Source organism: Schistocerca americana, chromosome 4 (assembly GCF_021461395.2).
Source record: "Schistocerca americana isolate TAMUIC-IGC-003095 chromosome 4, iqSchAmer2.1, whole genome shotgun sequence".
NCBI lineage: Eukaryota > Metazoa > Arthropoda > Insecta > Orthoptera > Acrididae > Schistocerca > Schistocerca americana.
This window is the reverse complement of record NC_060122.1, coordinates 825,787,662-825,803,785: the sequence shown is the minus strand read 5'-3', so window position 1 is coordinate 825,803,785 and position 16,124 is coordinate 825,787,662. Positions and strand designations below refer to the sequence as shown.

Genomic DNA, 16,124 nt, shown 5'->3' with positions numbered 1-16,124 from the left:
TACTTTACAGCGTTAACTTGACATTGAATGACCCATATTTTATATCGAGTAAAATACGCTACTTCTCTAACCGGCGCCATCTGATTTCTGTTTCTCTGATTCACATTGAATATGTTGATATCTTATCGACAAGGGTCAGTTCTGTGTACGCAGTAATAGGTTCAGTCGTGCATATAGCTTGATACATATGACCATGACGTGCAATTTACTGTGAGTCCCAGCCGCGCACAGACGCGTGTGTAGGAGTAATTACACTACATAAGGGAAAACGCTTGCATGTATTTTACACTGGAAGTGATCACTTTTATTATGCCGCACGAACACAATACAAACATACGTCAACGCGGGAAAATGAACACTCCTTTTCTCTAAAGAACCTCATTCGCATAGAGAGTGTTTTAGTGTCCTGCCGACTATCGACTTGTCACTCCCACTTGTGCAATCGTAGTCAGAGATTTTCCTTCTAACTCTTGATAGTAATGACTTTGCTGTTCGTAATTGTGTATGTGTTGCTAACTTTTTAGCGCGAAGTATGTTTGTAGTTGAAGATACTCTCCAAACAAAATACCTTATTAAATATGTTTGCCTCGGAGAACAGCATAGAATTGTTGCAACGGACCTAGTTCGTATATGGACAGAAGAAATGTCTTCGGAAGACATTATTCGTCGTTGCCAGGTGAGGGAGGGTTTACTTTACATTGTACGGTGTGCATTAAGAGTATTTAAATTATTCGGAACTGGTACTGACCTTTGAGGAGGTGTCATTGCTCTTTTGTGGCCGTTCATAACAATATCCACGTATGGCCTGCCTTTGTTTTTCGTAGATTTATGTCTTGGTTTCCAGGTGACATCAAATGTAAATGGAAAAAAAGCACGTTTTTAAAAGAATAAAAAATCTACAGTGTGCCCAGAAATGAACCCTCCACAGAGAAGACTATTATTAAGAAAAACATTTTGAGAGAATAACAAATGGTTAGCGTAATAACGACCCCAGAATTATTGATCACGTCGATACCCCCTGTCAGCACTGACTCATGAAATCTTTTAACTGGCGGACGTAAACCACTCATTGAAGTCTAATATGCATAAAATCCCAACCATAACAAGCATTTTAGTTATTTTCATGTCATTCGTTGGCGTCACCAATCCACTTGTCACCATCCAGTCTAACCTAAACATCGAGCTACACTTCCGATCAGTCTCTCACCACGACAAATATTTTAAAAACTTATACTTTGTAAAAACCAAATATGTATTATTATTGTTAGGTTCAATCAGTTTCTCACATTTATGTGTCACATCATTATTATGTGGCGAGTCAAAACAGTCGAATGTTTACATTAAAACATGTCAGTTTTATTGTTTGTGTACCCTTGTCAGGTGCATTCTCGTTTGTTTACTTCTGGAAAAATAACTCTACTCTATGACTGCTGTTACATCTGGCATCATATTCAAAGTTTCCATTGGTTAGGTTTTGTTTTGCTTACATATTAAATCGTACATCATCGCCTTATGAAAGAAACTGCTGCCATTTTTCAGTTCTTGTCAAAGGGCTGGCTCGACATCATAATGTAAGTAGGTAGGTACATAGGGAGGGATGTCGTCTGTTTATTTTTAAAACCAGTTGTACTGTAAGAATAATATGTGGTGCTCACCCACAGTCCTCTAGTAGACTACTATTTAAGGAGCTCTGCATTTTAACTACCGTGTCACACTATATTTATTCTCCCATGAAGTTTGTTTATTTACTTCTTGATTCATCCATGGATCATCTGACAATGGTATAGGATCTGTCAAGGTAACACAGTGCAATTCAGTAGGCCAAAATATATATCAGCATTCTTAGTGTGATTTATGAGGGTAGAACAGGTAGTCTATGGGAGTAAAATCATTGGTGATATAAAATGTTTTTAGTTTTTTCTTTGTTTTTCCTGGGGAAATGTAATGCCAGCTGGCTCTTATTCCACTATTAGTGCAGACTTCAGTAATATTTTCCTTGATATATACACCACAGATTAGTTGATGTACTCACTTTGTGCAGTAAGGATGCCCAATTTCTTAGATAGCTGTTTAATTGAGCGCAGCTACTACTTCCAGTTATTATTCTTGTAGCCCTTTTCTGCAATTTAAAAACTGTCCATGTTTTGTGCCCTTGATTCCCTAACAGAGTCCCAAAGCTAAGAATGGGGTGCATTTAGGCATTGTGTGCTTATTATTCTATCAACATCTTTGATTTGTTTGTTATTCCACTTATCTGCCCTTTCCAGTTCATTGTTGTAGGTAATACACAGCTGTTCAAAAGTAACAATAATTGACATAATTACAATGCCAGAAGAAAATGAATGGCATTCATTACTCCACATTAAGATTGTCTTTAGCACAAAACGGGTGCACAGTGCTACAAATAAAATTTTTAATCACTTGCCCAGTGCTGTAAAATGGCTGACAGCAAAGTAAAATTTGAAAATACACTGAAAAGTTTTCTTCTTGACAGCTCCTTCAATATCATAGAACAATTTCTGTTGTAAGAGTAACAGTTGGTGGGTAGCAATTACTACCACACGTGTTATGTTAGAGAGAGAGAGAGAGAGACGTGTAAATGGTCAGCATCTAGCCATATTTACAAATTGATTTGAATGTAAAATGAGTTTTTCCACATCATCACAATTTATTGTACAAATGATTCATGGGACACGAAACTAACTAGCTGTTTTGTGTGGTATTCTGTCAGTAATCATATAACATTGTTTTTAATTTTGTTATAGGCCCTATTGAATGAAGCCTACACTTGAACAATGCCCATGACGTCACAAATATGGCGGAAACGACCATACACTAAGACTCCATTATGGCTCCTATGACGTCATTACGTAAACATGACCACAAATATTGAAAATCCAACACACACACATTCCACAAAAAACCTAATGAGACTAACGGGACAAGTGTGGGAAATTGGGGGTTTTTGGGTGGGGACAAAGTAAATGTAAACAAATTTAGACACACACCACGGTACCAAACCACGCAAAATGACGAAAAAAACTGACAACACGAAACTCCCCAAATTCCACTAAACACAATATCCTCTGGAATCGGACACTTCCCTTGACCTATATAGCTCAACATCAGCCTCCGATCCCACAAATAACCTTTTCCTTGACCTGTATCGCTCAACAGCAACTCCCGGTACCAGAACACTCACAGCAACCACACATTGGAATCAAACACTTCCCTTGACCTATATAGGTCAACGGCAACTAACAATACCAAATCATAACACTCAAAACTACAACCTCGTCCACAATCATCACTACCTCAATAAACACAACAAACCAAAAAAATTGGAATCGAACACTTCCCTTGAGCTATTATACTAACGACATCTCCACATATAGCTGTCCCTGGTCCGAGATGCTGGAACTTTAGTAAGCCTCATTTCTTCACAACACACTGAACACTACACGACCTCATCCAAAAAGCCGAATAGTTGAAGAAATTTTATTAGAGACAACGCACTGTCCCCCATCATCGTTGACAACCGAAAACTGTTGACCTTGTCACTCATATCCATACCTACCATAGACATAAAAAAAGCAATTTACCAAAATTCACACACAACAAACAGAAAAAAAACTACAATAACGTCAACATAACAAATCCAAAATCGTTAACTCACTTAAACAAATTGTGCTGAAAGCACAGTCACTACCGATATCACATACGTGCAATGCTACTACGCAAATGAACCCCATACGCCACGTAACACGCTAGCCATAAACACACCACCAGAGAGAACCACTGACTGCAACAATACGCCACCCATAAACACTTCACACACGCAAACTAAACCAAAAATATTACCTAACGCATAAACACACCACCAGACAGCACCACTGAACAGATCAAAACAACACCTACAAACACGCCACTCTCACAAACTAAATTCTGTGCCGTCGTGATGTCACACACCACAACACGGTTGGGATCGGACGCTTCGGTCAACCCATAAAACCAGGGTTGCCACAGGTTCTAGAAATCAGGGAATTTCATGGTTTGTTTACTGAGGTGTCATGCATCGTCGCTGGCTGGGTGCAGAGGAGTACATGCGCCGCTTCCCTACTCCCTCGTTTCTACTGCTTCTTCCCTTGCTACCACTCCCCTCAGTGTACAGTCAGTGCTGCCACCACTTCTTGCCGCTAGCCTAGCAGCTGCCGGCGAGAGGCGAAGAGGCACGAGGAGTTGTTTGTTTGAATCAAAGACTGTAGACACAACGGCCGTAGATGGCAGTCATGTGTGCATGAGTTGTGTCTGCGTGAATGTGTGTGTGCACTGTCGTTTTCTGACAAAAAGTATGGCTAAAAATTTAGTTGAGAGTTTGATTGTCTTGCCTACATGCCTGTCTGTGGCTCAGCAATCATCTTTACAATGAGTTGCTATCTATCTCATTATTTTTGATTCTCAGAGTATCCAAACAAGTTATCTGTTGCATGGACTGATCATCATGGTCTTATTTCATCAACATGCTGTTTGTGGCTTGAGAGTAGCTGGCCACACGAGTGGCTTTCCATGACATGCCAAAACCGGAGGCCGTTCTTGCGGGTATCTGTAATGGATTGGGCCTCCTGATCTGAAGGCATTCGGTTCCCACTAGTGTGCAGGCCTTGCCTGTCAGATCTGGTCTCACTGATCTGCCCCCAGACCGGGTCTGTGTGTGTGTGATGTAATGCAGTGGATTTTCAAAAATGGTTAATCCATGGACTCAGGACTGCAGTACTCCACAGCAGGCCAGAGACCATGGGTGTTGGATTTCAGGAATTGGGACTGTCTCACCGCAAGCACATTGTACAGTGTGATATTTTACAGACATTGTATTTGTTCTAGTACGTGTGTATGTTAAAAAGTATGGACAATAAGAAGAAGAAAATTGTCAGTCGCTGATGGTTTGTACGTTATGTACTCGTATATTTCTCTAAAGAAAAATTACACGATACCTGTAAAATAATAGATATAACACAGTGGGCAATAACTGACAACAATGAACATAGCAGAACCAGCATTTTATTGGCGGTCACCTACAGTGTTGGTTTACACAATTCTTCCATGCCTTGTACATTTCTTTCAAGAAGCTTACCTTTTTCTGAGGTTATTTCTGAAATTAATGAAAGTGTTTTAAATCAGTTTTGTGACTCCAAGGAAATGTGTATTTTTGTCACCAAGTGTGTTTTGTTTTATTGAAATAAAATAACATCAGTGGTCTTAATGAAACACATATACTATTTGGCATGCTTTCTCCATCTAAAAACAGTTCATTACAAAAAATGTTGATGTTAGCACTTAAGATTTTTGCTCACATCAGGAAACGTCTTCTGCTTTGCAAGGTTTTTTATTTATTTATATTTTTAGGTATTTCCTCGTTTGCACTATTGTTTCTTGTATCATAGCTACAAAGGCAGAGTGTCAACTTACGTCTTAACACTAGAAGGGCCACACCCATCATTTTGTCGGGTATTCTACTTCTGTAGGCTTATTTCTCCTAAATGAAATCTACTGATCCCATTTTCAATGACTTTTCTTAAATGTTTGTTAGGTGTACATCTGCAAAGAATTTACTCGGTAGGACCATTCTGAAAAGTGTCCCAAACAACTCCTACTACAAGGACTGAAGTCCATTATTTTGACTGGTACCAAAATGTGAACAATAGCTTTCGGACATGTCCAAAGCTATTGTTGTTTACCACCCTAATTTGATTATCTTCTGCAGACCCATTGTCGATGAGCAACGAAGCTTTGTTGCTCAAGTGGCACAGTTTATGTAGTCCACATTTCAGTTGTTTTGTGATGGTGGTTCAAAGGCGCAGTCTCTCTGATGAAATTTTAAAATACTTGATGTCAATGTCAGATGGTGAATCTGAAGGAGATGATCCTGGTGATGTTTGTGAAGCTGATGAATTGTGAGAAGATGATGCTGTAAGTGCTATTGATGATGAATATATCCCTCACATCAATGAAATCAGTGATTCTTCAGACAGCGATGTTGCAACTACTGGACAAGAGCAAGCCGAGAAGTTGCAAACCAATGTTACTTTACCTATAGCAGGTACGTTGGTATAGCCAATATATTATTATTCTTTTACATTTCATCGCAACTGATATTTCAGCAAGCATTATGAATGTTTTCTATTTTGCTATATTATAATTTGAAATTGATTGTTTTTTATGTAACTGAATTATTCTGTTACATACTGTATATTTAGGTACGTCAAACGACAGTGCGCGCTTACCTCCAGTTAACAGCACTAGAGGCGTTCATGGCAGAGTGAAAGGAAAAATTCAGATGGATGAAAATCCTTCCATTGGGAATAGTGAGACAGCTAATGATGGAACAACATGGACTGTTACATGTATGAAAGCTTTTCCTGGAAGGTGTCCACAGCAGAACATCTTGAAGGTAGCACTGGGACCTACAGGCTATGTGAAGAAGTTTGCCAGGGAAAATATATATTCTAGTGCATGGAGATTGCTAGTTGATGACACCATGCTTCAAAATATAAAGATGTGTACAGAAAATAGAGCACGCCAAGAGCTACATAATGACGATTGGACCATTAGCGTCGATGCAATAGGAATCGCAATATCACTTATGTATTTACGAGGTGTATATGGAGCAAAAAACTTTCCATTGAAGCTGTTATGGCCGAATACATGGGGAATAGCATTTTTTTTGGGGGGGGGGGGGGGACATAATGATCAGAAATAAGTTCACTGAAATTTTGTGGTTTATGCAATTTGACAAAAAGAGCACTTGTTCACATACACTAAAGACAGATCGTTTTGCACCTGCTGCCCATGTGTAGAATTGTTTCATTGCCAATTTCTTGCTGTGTTATATTCCAGGTGAAAATATCACTGTGGATGAGCAATTGTTTCCATGCAAGGCTAGATGCTCATTCATTCAATACATGAGCAATAAGTCAGACAAATTTGGAATAAAGTTTTGGCTTGCAGTTGATACGAACTCTAAGTATCTGGCGAGTGGGTTTCTTTATCTAGGCAAAGATGAGCATTGTCCCATAGGTGTTCCCCTTGCAGAGCATGTTGTTACATGTCTTACGCAACCCTTTGTTTCTGCAGGAAGAAACATAACCTGCGACAATTTTTTCACAATGAAATACCTTGCAGAAAATTTGAAACGTAAGAGTACAATCGTTGTAGTCACTATGAAGATATCTATAGGGGAAATACCTCGATCAGCAAAATCTGCTGTAGCGCCTTTGCACACAACTATTCTTCATAAGTCAGGTGACATGACTAACATGCTATCAGGGGAAAAGAAGAGAAATGTGCTTATTTTGAGTTCAATGCATGACACAGTAACTATTGACGAACAACATCCTAAAAGCTACCAGAGTCATTGGCCTACTACAATAACACCAAGTATGACTTTGACAAAATTGATCAAATGGCTCTGCCTTACACTGTGAAATATGGATGCCGCAGATGGCCCATGCATGTTTTTTGCAGTGTCTTGGACTAAGCAGCTATAAGTGTTTGGGTACTCCATAAGGAAGTAACAGAAGAAAAAGTAAGCAGACATCAGTTTATATACAAATTGGCAGAAGAGTTGGCTTCAGCAAGTAAGGCCACAAGGGTACAAAATACTCTTGCTAATACAGTATCACCACATTGCAACATTTGGAAGACTTGTCAAAGTGGAGGGTGTAAAGGAAAGAATAGAAGCAAGTATTTATGTATAAAGTGTGGCAAGTATGTTTGCAGAACGTATTTAGGCAATGCTGAATACACCTGTGAGAGGTGTCACGATGCCGCAGCTGGTTTTGAATGAGTAAAATCAGGGTTATAAATGTTTTCTCTATATAGAATATATTGTACTTTTCAGATATTTGTGTTAAAACACAGTTTTCTTGTCTACGGAAAGTTATGTATTCGACATTTTGTTACATAATGTTTTGATTAATTTTTAGGTATAATATGTTCATTGTACCATGTAATCCTACAGAAAAAAGTAAAACTATATCCTGGTAAACTGTGTAACTTGTCTAGAACAAATTGATGTGTGTTACAATGTGTTTACTCTTTTAAAACGGCAAATGAAACTGTACCCATCAAAATGACAGGTTGGTCCTTCTAGGTAGATTGAAATCCCCAGTCCTTCTAATGTTAACTTACCCTCGAGATCTCAAAATTTTTCAGCGAAAAAAGCTAAAACTTGTATGGAAATCAGAGCATTTCATTTTGGGAAACATGTGGCAATCCTGAAAACATATCCTGATTTCATTCAAAAATTCTCTTCTCTGTTACACTGATTTTAGTTAACTATTTAATCTGCTTGGTCAGTTTATTGTATAGTCTTACATATGTCACTACTGTACACTGTTATGTAATTTACAACCTCACTTGAAAACTACTCTGCTTTGGCAACCAGTTTTGGATGGCAAGTATCCATTCAAGTTTCCTGTAAAGTCTAAGGTTACTGACAGGAGTTCAAATTGTACAATAAATCTTCTTACACAGTAGATTTGGTAATATACTTATAAATATTGATGACATAAATGGATTTCTTTAAGAATTCGAACTCTGTCAGTAACCTTAAATTTCGTGTATTTTTTAGAAACTTGATAATCTGATACCGGTTGTCAATAAAATACAGTGTTATAGTAATACATTGTACTGCATACTATATTGTCCACTTGCTGTTGGCCTGTGCTTCTGTGGCAAATTTTACGAACAGTGCACTGACATACACACTGATGGCAAAACTCAAAGGACGTTACATGGTGGTAATAGGCAATACCCATTGCAAAACAATTAATTTACACTGGAGGTATGAATTAAAAATACCTTCAGTCACAATTGTGACTGAAGACGTTTTTTTAATTCATACCTCAAGTGTATTGAGTACAGTCACATTTGAAGCTGCAGAATATGGATAAAATAAAAAAATTAATTTATGTTATTTTGGCTTCTTTTTGCTCAAACTTTTTTCCACCATATGGACTTAACTTTCTTTCTTTCCAGAATTTCTGGCTACAGTATTGTCACCAGAAAAGAGAATAATTTCTGCATATGATAAAATTGCTGGGAAATAATTGATCTGGGTCTATACCAAAAACAAGTATGGTTCCTACTCAGAGGAACTGTTACATTAATGCATTTGTGTATAATTCATATCTTAATAAAAATTGTGCCCCAAGGCCTGTGCTATCTGTACCCTTTGTATCTTGATTGCCAGATACAAACAAAATCAGTTGATTATTTTTCATACTTTTAATGAGTGTATCTCCATCAGTATGGCGTATGGCGAGCTATATTTTTTTGACAGCCTTGGATATAGGTATCTAATTTTTACCCACAGAAGTCATTCTCATATCGTTCAACTATGGGCTCATTTTGTGTCAGTTCAACCGGCAAAAAGCAATTTGTCGTTACCATCTCAGATTTGGATGAAAGTAGTGTTATTATTTCTCCCTGTGAAGGTAAGTAATCATACCAAATTTTAGCATTTTATCCCTCTGTTTCCATTTTATAGCACTTCAAAATTTGCTAGTTTTCTTGTTTTTAATGTTGTGATGTCAGAAAACACCACTTGCTAACATTTAGAAAATAATTTTCTGTATTACACAAACAGTGTGAAACATGAAAATAGCAGGAAAAAAGTATTATACCATTAAGTAAAACCATCAAGACAGGAAAATAAATGTATACCAGTAGGGTGGAGGCTCTAGTTTTGGCCACTACCCCACTTATGGCCACCTTGATGTCAAAGGTTAATTTTTAAGCTTCTCTGGAATACCAGCCAGTTCTACTATAGATTATTATAAACTTTGTGAAAGGCTCTCTTCATTTGTCTACACAATAATTCTTTTGTCTGTTTTTGTTTGGAGACACCATTTTGTGAAATGATCAGTGTTGCAGAAGCTGGGTTCTGCAGAAGTTTTCTTTAAGCAACACATGATCTGTTTTTTTGTATTTTACATGTTTAAATAAAACATCAGAAGAAACTTAATCTGTTCAGAGGTAAGATAAGACATTATATTTTCATTTCTTTTAAGTTTTATATCGCTCAGCCTAAAAACATGTTATCAAAAGTATGTGGCCATTAACAGATCCATATTTAGCCCTGGTTCCATGTTATGGCCACGCATGTGGCCATAAGTGGAGACATATATGTATCCTGTTTTGGCCACTTCTAAAAACTGATACAAAAACATCAATATTAGTGTTCTGTCCTACATTACACTAGGCTAATTTTATTTAAATAGGCTTATTAAAATATTTTTGGTATTTTTATATCAATATATACCTCATTGTTAGTATTGTCTTGGCATATCATACTAATTTACCTATGCTTGTAAGATACAAAATATGCAATAGGCACTATTCAAATATGCAACATTCTTTAACTAAATCTTTGTGCATTATTTATAGGAAAAATGAGTCAACCAAAGAATAAGAAGTTTCAGTATTCTCCCAGCAAAGTTAAAGATGCTCTAAAGGCTATTGATGAGGGAATGAAGGTTGCTACTGCAAGCAAGTTGTACAAAGTTCCAAGGACAACATTAAGAAACAAAATTTCTGGTGTATCTCCAAAAGAATCTACAGGGCACTGTGGTCCACATTCTGTCTTAGGAGAACAAATTGAAAAAAAATTGGTGGACTGGGTTTTGGACTGTTCTAGCATGGGATTTCCAGTTACTAAAGAAAATCTCTGTGCATCTGTGCACAAACTTATTGAGAATGCAGATATGGAAAGTTGTAAGGCTACATTTACTAACAATCGACCTGGAAAAAAGTGGTATTATGGATTTCTTAAGAGGCACAAGGTTCTGTCACAAAAACATGCAGAATATGTCAATAGGTCTAGAGGTTCTGTTACAGAAGAGAAAATAAGAAACTGGTTTCACGAAGTATCCATCACTTTAAATGATATGGATGTGTTAAATGACCCAAATAGAATTTTTAATATGGATGAAACTTCTTTTTTTCTGGCTCCTAAAGGGGAATTAATCATAGGTCCTCGTGGCCATCATGTTTATGAAGAGTCGTGTAACTCTGACAAAGATAACGTTACTACATTGTTTGCAGTGAATGCTGCTGGAAAATTTGCTCCTCCCTTAACACTGTTCAAATATGCAAGGATTCCAGCATCATTGGTGAAAGCAGCTCCTCCAAACTGGGGCATTGGAAAAACAGAAAATGGGTGGATGACAGGTGAAAGTTTTTTTGAGTATATAACAAATGTATTTGATCCGTTCTTGAAAGAAGCTGAAATTCCCCGGCCTGTAGTAATATTTTTAGATGGGCACTGCTCTCATTTGACACTTCATTTGAGCCGATATTGTAGGGAAAATCAGATCATTCTAGTTGCTCTCCATCCCAATTCTACACACATCTTGCAACCATTAGATGTAGCTGTCTTTGGACCTATGAAAAAAATGTGGAGGAAGATTGTTCAGAAATGGCGTTTTGAAAATAATGGCACTGAAATTTCAAAATCTGATGTACCTTCTGTTCTGTCACAAATTATTACAGAACCTAAAATGGTGGCAAATATTCGTGCTGGTTTCAGGGCCACTGGTCTGTTTCCATTTAATGTGAACAATGTAGATTACAGCAAGATAGTTGTTCGTAGTATACCAGCCTCAACCACAGTTCAGACAAATGAGGAACTTCAGAGACATTTCTCATACATAGAAAAGCAAATTGATCCTGTCCTTCTAGATGAGTTCAGAGCAACCAAGAGAAGCAATCATGAGTGGGAAGGAAATCAAGAAGCATTATTACTTTTCAAGTTCTGGAGAAAAATAGCTGATGAGGTTGAAATGCATGGTGCTAGTGGTAACACTGATGACATTATGACAGATAGCATAGCGCCTCCCTCTGAAGATAATCAAACAGAGAATGTTTCACAAAACGCAGACAGACTTAATCAAAATGTTGATAATATTGACATATTTTCAACACGCAATTCAGATATTCCTTCAACACCCACCAACAGTCTTATTCCTGCAGATATATCAACAACCCCCAACAGTATTTCACATAATTCAGTTACTCCAATATCCAACCATAGCCCATCTTCAGTGTGTATCCAAGTGACACCACCAAAATCATTAGCAACAGTTTTTGAAAGTGTCATCACTTGGCCAGAACCGAAACAACGAGGCACAAAGAGAAAGAAAGAACATACACCCACTGTTGTGACTAGTGACAAGTGGGTGGAATATCATGAACTGAAGGAAAACGAGAAGCAGCACTTGGCATTCTCACACGTAAAAAAGGGGAAAACAAGAAACAGACAAGAGTTAAGTGATAGGCCAACAAGTTCTTCCGAGGAACGAGAATGGACGGACAATGGAAGCAGTTTCGATGACTATGTAGAAGGAGATGAAGATGAAATACCAGAAAATGTGAAACTATCTTCGAGTGAGAATTTGAAAGTAGGGGACTTTATTTTGGTAAAATTTAGTTTAACAGGAAATAGAAGAAAAAGACCTGCAATTTTTAAGTATGTATCTGTAATTTTGAAAGTGCTTTCTGACTCTGAATATGAAATTCAGTCCCTAAAAAGTTCTAATGTTCAGAAAACTTGTTTCGAATACATTGCAAATGATGTTTCGACTATAACGGGTGAAGAAATTATAGGGAAACTGCCAGATCCAGTCTTGATGCAAGAAGGACGTTCATTAAAAACAAAGTTCCCTGGTTCCATTGATACTCGTGAGAAATAAACTTGTGTGGAAATTGATTTAAGTAATTACTGGGACAATTCTTTGCCTAACGAATTTTTTTTTCTGTTCATTCAGTTTCTGTACCTTTTACCTATTTGATGTATGTTTGTTGTCTGTTGTCTTATATACTTGTATAAAGCAGAAATTACTTTCTGGCTCATGGATTGACAATTATTTTAGCCATAGTTTTATTATAATATGAAGTGGCCATAAGTGGGGAAACAACTGGCCATAGGTGGGGTTAACATGGCCAAAACTGGGGAAATGCGCCATTTATTTTTCAATATTTTTTTCTGCTTTTGTTAAATAACTTAGAATATTTGTTTTTACATGGTTGTAATGTGTAGACTTTGAAGCAATAGATACAATTTTTTTAAGTAATTCGTATACTTTCTTCCTATACTAAAAATGTGGTGTATCTCGAATTGCCCTTAATGTGGCCATAACTGGGGCCTCGACCCTACTTATATTTTTGTATTTTTTTATCTGCAAAAACCATGTTTCACCATTACATCAATAGTCACTGGAAGCATCCAATTCCACCCATCTGCTTTGACCCATGACGTAACTGTGGTGGTGTTTGTGACGTCACTATGGTGCGGTGCTTTTGAGTTGTTTCTTGTTTGTAGATGTTGTGTTGTTGTACTTGATGGTGCCCTCTGGAGGTGGATGTTAATGTATTGAGTTTAACATGTAATATGGGTTCATTTGAGTCTTGGTTATCACTGTGGTAACATGGATTTGTGTCTGAGTAGTCAGTGCTGTAAAGTGGATTTGTAAGTGTTTGCTTTGCTTTCAGTAAACTATTACAGTTCTTTTCTTTTGTTTATATGTTTTTGTTAGGTCTGGTTACTTTGGTGTTCAACGTGTGTGTGTGTGTGTGTGTGTGTGTGTGTGTGTGTGTGTGTGTGTGTGTGTCCGACTTAAGTGATTTTCTTGGAGTCTTTTGTTGGTAAGTAATTTTTATTTTGGTTCTATTCTACAGTAATTGTGGTGATTGTCTATTTTATATTTAAGTATTTTGGCCCGGCCCCCTCTCCCCAGTGTCCTCTGGCTAGTTACAAAGAATGAGAACTCAATATTGATGTTAAAATTTGATCAAAACATAGGTTTATAAAATTAAGCAAATTTTTATTGCCCTGCATAGCCTGAGGCATTATCACAGTTTCTTGCTCTTTTTACACCACAGGCATGCCATGTTTCATGTCATCAGACACAATACAAAGATATTTAATTAATCTTTAATCATCAGCATTCTTTTAGGCTAACTGTAATAGTATGTACAGCAGAAGTGTGTCTTGTGGTATCATTAGTAAAAAAATAGTTTTCACTGGGGTCTGTTGACACTGTAGCACTGTTTGTATGTGATGATTCTGCAAGTGTCTCCTAATATTTTGATTGGAAGTCGGCAGTGTAAGAATTCGGAACAAGATTTTTCCATTTAGATGAAAGGTCCTCAATAAAGTCAATTTATTACAGAATGGATTATTTCAGGTTTTAGTTCTTTTCTCTTTTCAGGCTTGGTTCTGCTAACAAACCTTTTTCTTTGAAACTATTTTGTACTTGCCCTGCTATAAGCCAGCCGCCCCCCTATCACCACCACCACCATCTCAAGACCAGTTAGTTTAGTGGCATGGGGATAGTCAGTAACTGATTTTTTTTTCTTGTTTCTACAAAAAGGTAATGAAAACGTTGTCAATTTTATTTTCTGAAGTGATTGACCATACTTTGACAATTATTCTTGAAAAACTGGGTATTGTCCCTTTCCCTGTATGTGATATCTGATGTATTGGTGAATCATATTTTTTAACAAAACTAAATACTAAAATGTAAGTATACATTTTTTCCTGTCTTGATGGTTTTACATAAGATATGACATTTTGTTCTGCAGGCGTTACACTATAGAATATACAAGCACCAAAGTTCACATTGTCTTGATAATGAATAAAAAATGGCAATTAATTTTCAGAAATGTAAAAAAATATTTTGTGCCATCACAATGTTAAGTGACAAACTTTCATGTACAATAAAATAGAATCAGAGTTAAAAGACTAAAATTTGGTGTGGTAACTTACCTAGGGAGAACAAATAAGCCAAGTTTCATCCAAATGGTGGGTGAGAAGTCTCTGGTAATTCAATATGGAATGACCCTATGGTTAAATCTGCTGTAATTGATTCTGTACTTCGACTATTTTGGGGACAGATCTGTTTGTATTATTTTATAAGGTTTACAATTATAAATAAATTTTAATTTGACTGTGTGTCACATCTTTCTTTCTAACTCAATGGCTCCTGTGCACGTTGTTACAACTTTTCATCTCATATGGATGTTCTGGGAAAGCTCTAGAACATAGTTGAGCTACGTGATTCTTTTTATATCTGGAAAGAGGAGAAACTTAGGTTTAGCATCTTGTTTGTTCATAGAATTTCATACCTTGATAAACTCTTATTATTTATTGAAGAGTTATGTCCACATTTTTTCAAAATTTAACATCACTCAGTATTTCAGTCTATTTAATTTAGTGGAATATATATTTGAGTGAAAGGTTTGGCAGGTTCTTCTGTAAATGTTAATGATATTACAATAATTACACATATTACTTCACATTCAACACAGTGAAAACAATTGCATGACAGTAGTTGTGCTGCCATAATAGGAGGCGTGATGTAACTTAAAATTTAAAAAAAAATTCACCCAGTGCTTGTGCAGTGCAAGTCAGCAGGTGGTGAACATCAGGTTTTATAGCATGCTATTTATATAGTTTATATTTGATGTATGAATTGATAACAATATTTATGTAACTATTACGTGCAGTAACAGTTGTTGTTTGGAACATTGGAATAAATTTACACTTTTCTGCTGGACTCATATTTATTTTGGAGAATATTTATCTCTTTTTGTGAATCCCTATCAACTTCATACATAGTTGTAAATTTATTTATTTTTTTCCAGGAGTTAAATCCAAATATTGAAGCACCACCAGAAACTCTTTTGTCAAAGGTTACCAATTTGATGGATTCTGTTGGTGCGGAAGTGAGGGCTAATATTACAGTTAGCAAGGAAATGCTGTGCCTAAGCCTAGAAACGAGAGTATCCAGAGTTTTATTTAGGTTCAACTTTAGACTCTCTCCTTCTGACCCAGCAACTGTGAGTATTACATTTGTTTTTATTTGTTAGGTTTTCAAGACTCTCTCACATACACATACAAAATACGTAATTTACAATGTATTTAATAACAATTATTTTAGATACCTGTTATTCTCATATGAATTATGAAACAAACACCAAAATCAATCTTCATTGGTACAGCTACAGATGTGAAAAAGTTGGACCGCAAGATGGAACAAATTACATCCAGATCCACTATTAAAGAA

The 16,124-nt window shown here is 36.7% G+C and overlaps 1 protein-coding gene across 1 annotated transcript in view; it reads left to right on the top strand.

Moving 5' to 3' along the window:
- Positions 1 to 210: 210 nt before the first annotated feature.
- LOC124612662 (non-homologous end-joining factor 1-like) overlaps positions 211 to 16,124 on the top strand; it is a 146,824-nt gene continuing 130,910 nt past the window's right edge. Inside the window, exons 1-2 of the mRNA XM_047140984.1 lie at positions 211 to 676; positions 15,703 to 15,897. Of these exons, the coding sequence (XP_046996940.1) occupies positions 533 to 676; positions 15,703 to 15,897 (339 nt within the window). The 5' untranslated portion in view covers positions 211 to 532. The remainder of the gene's footprint in view (positions 677 to 15,702; positions 15,898 to 16,124) is intronic.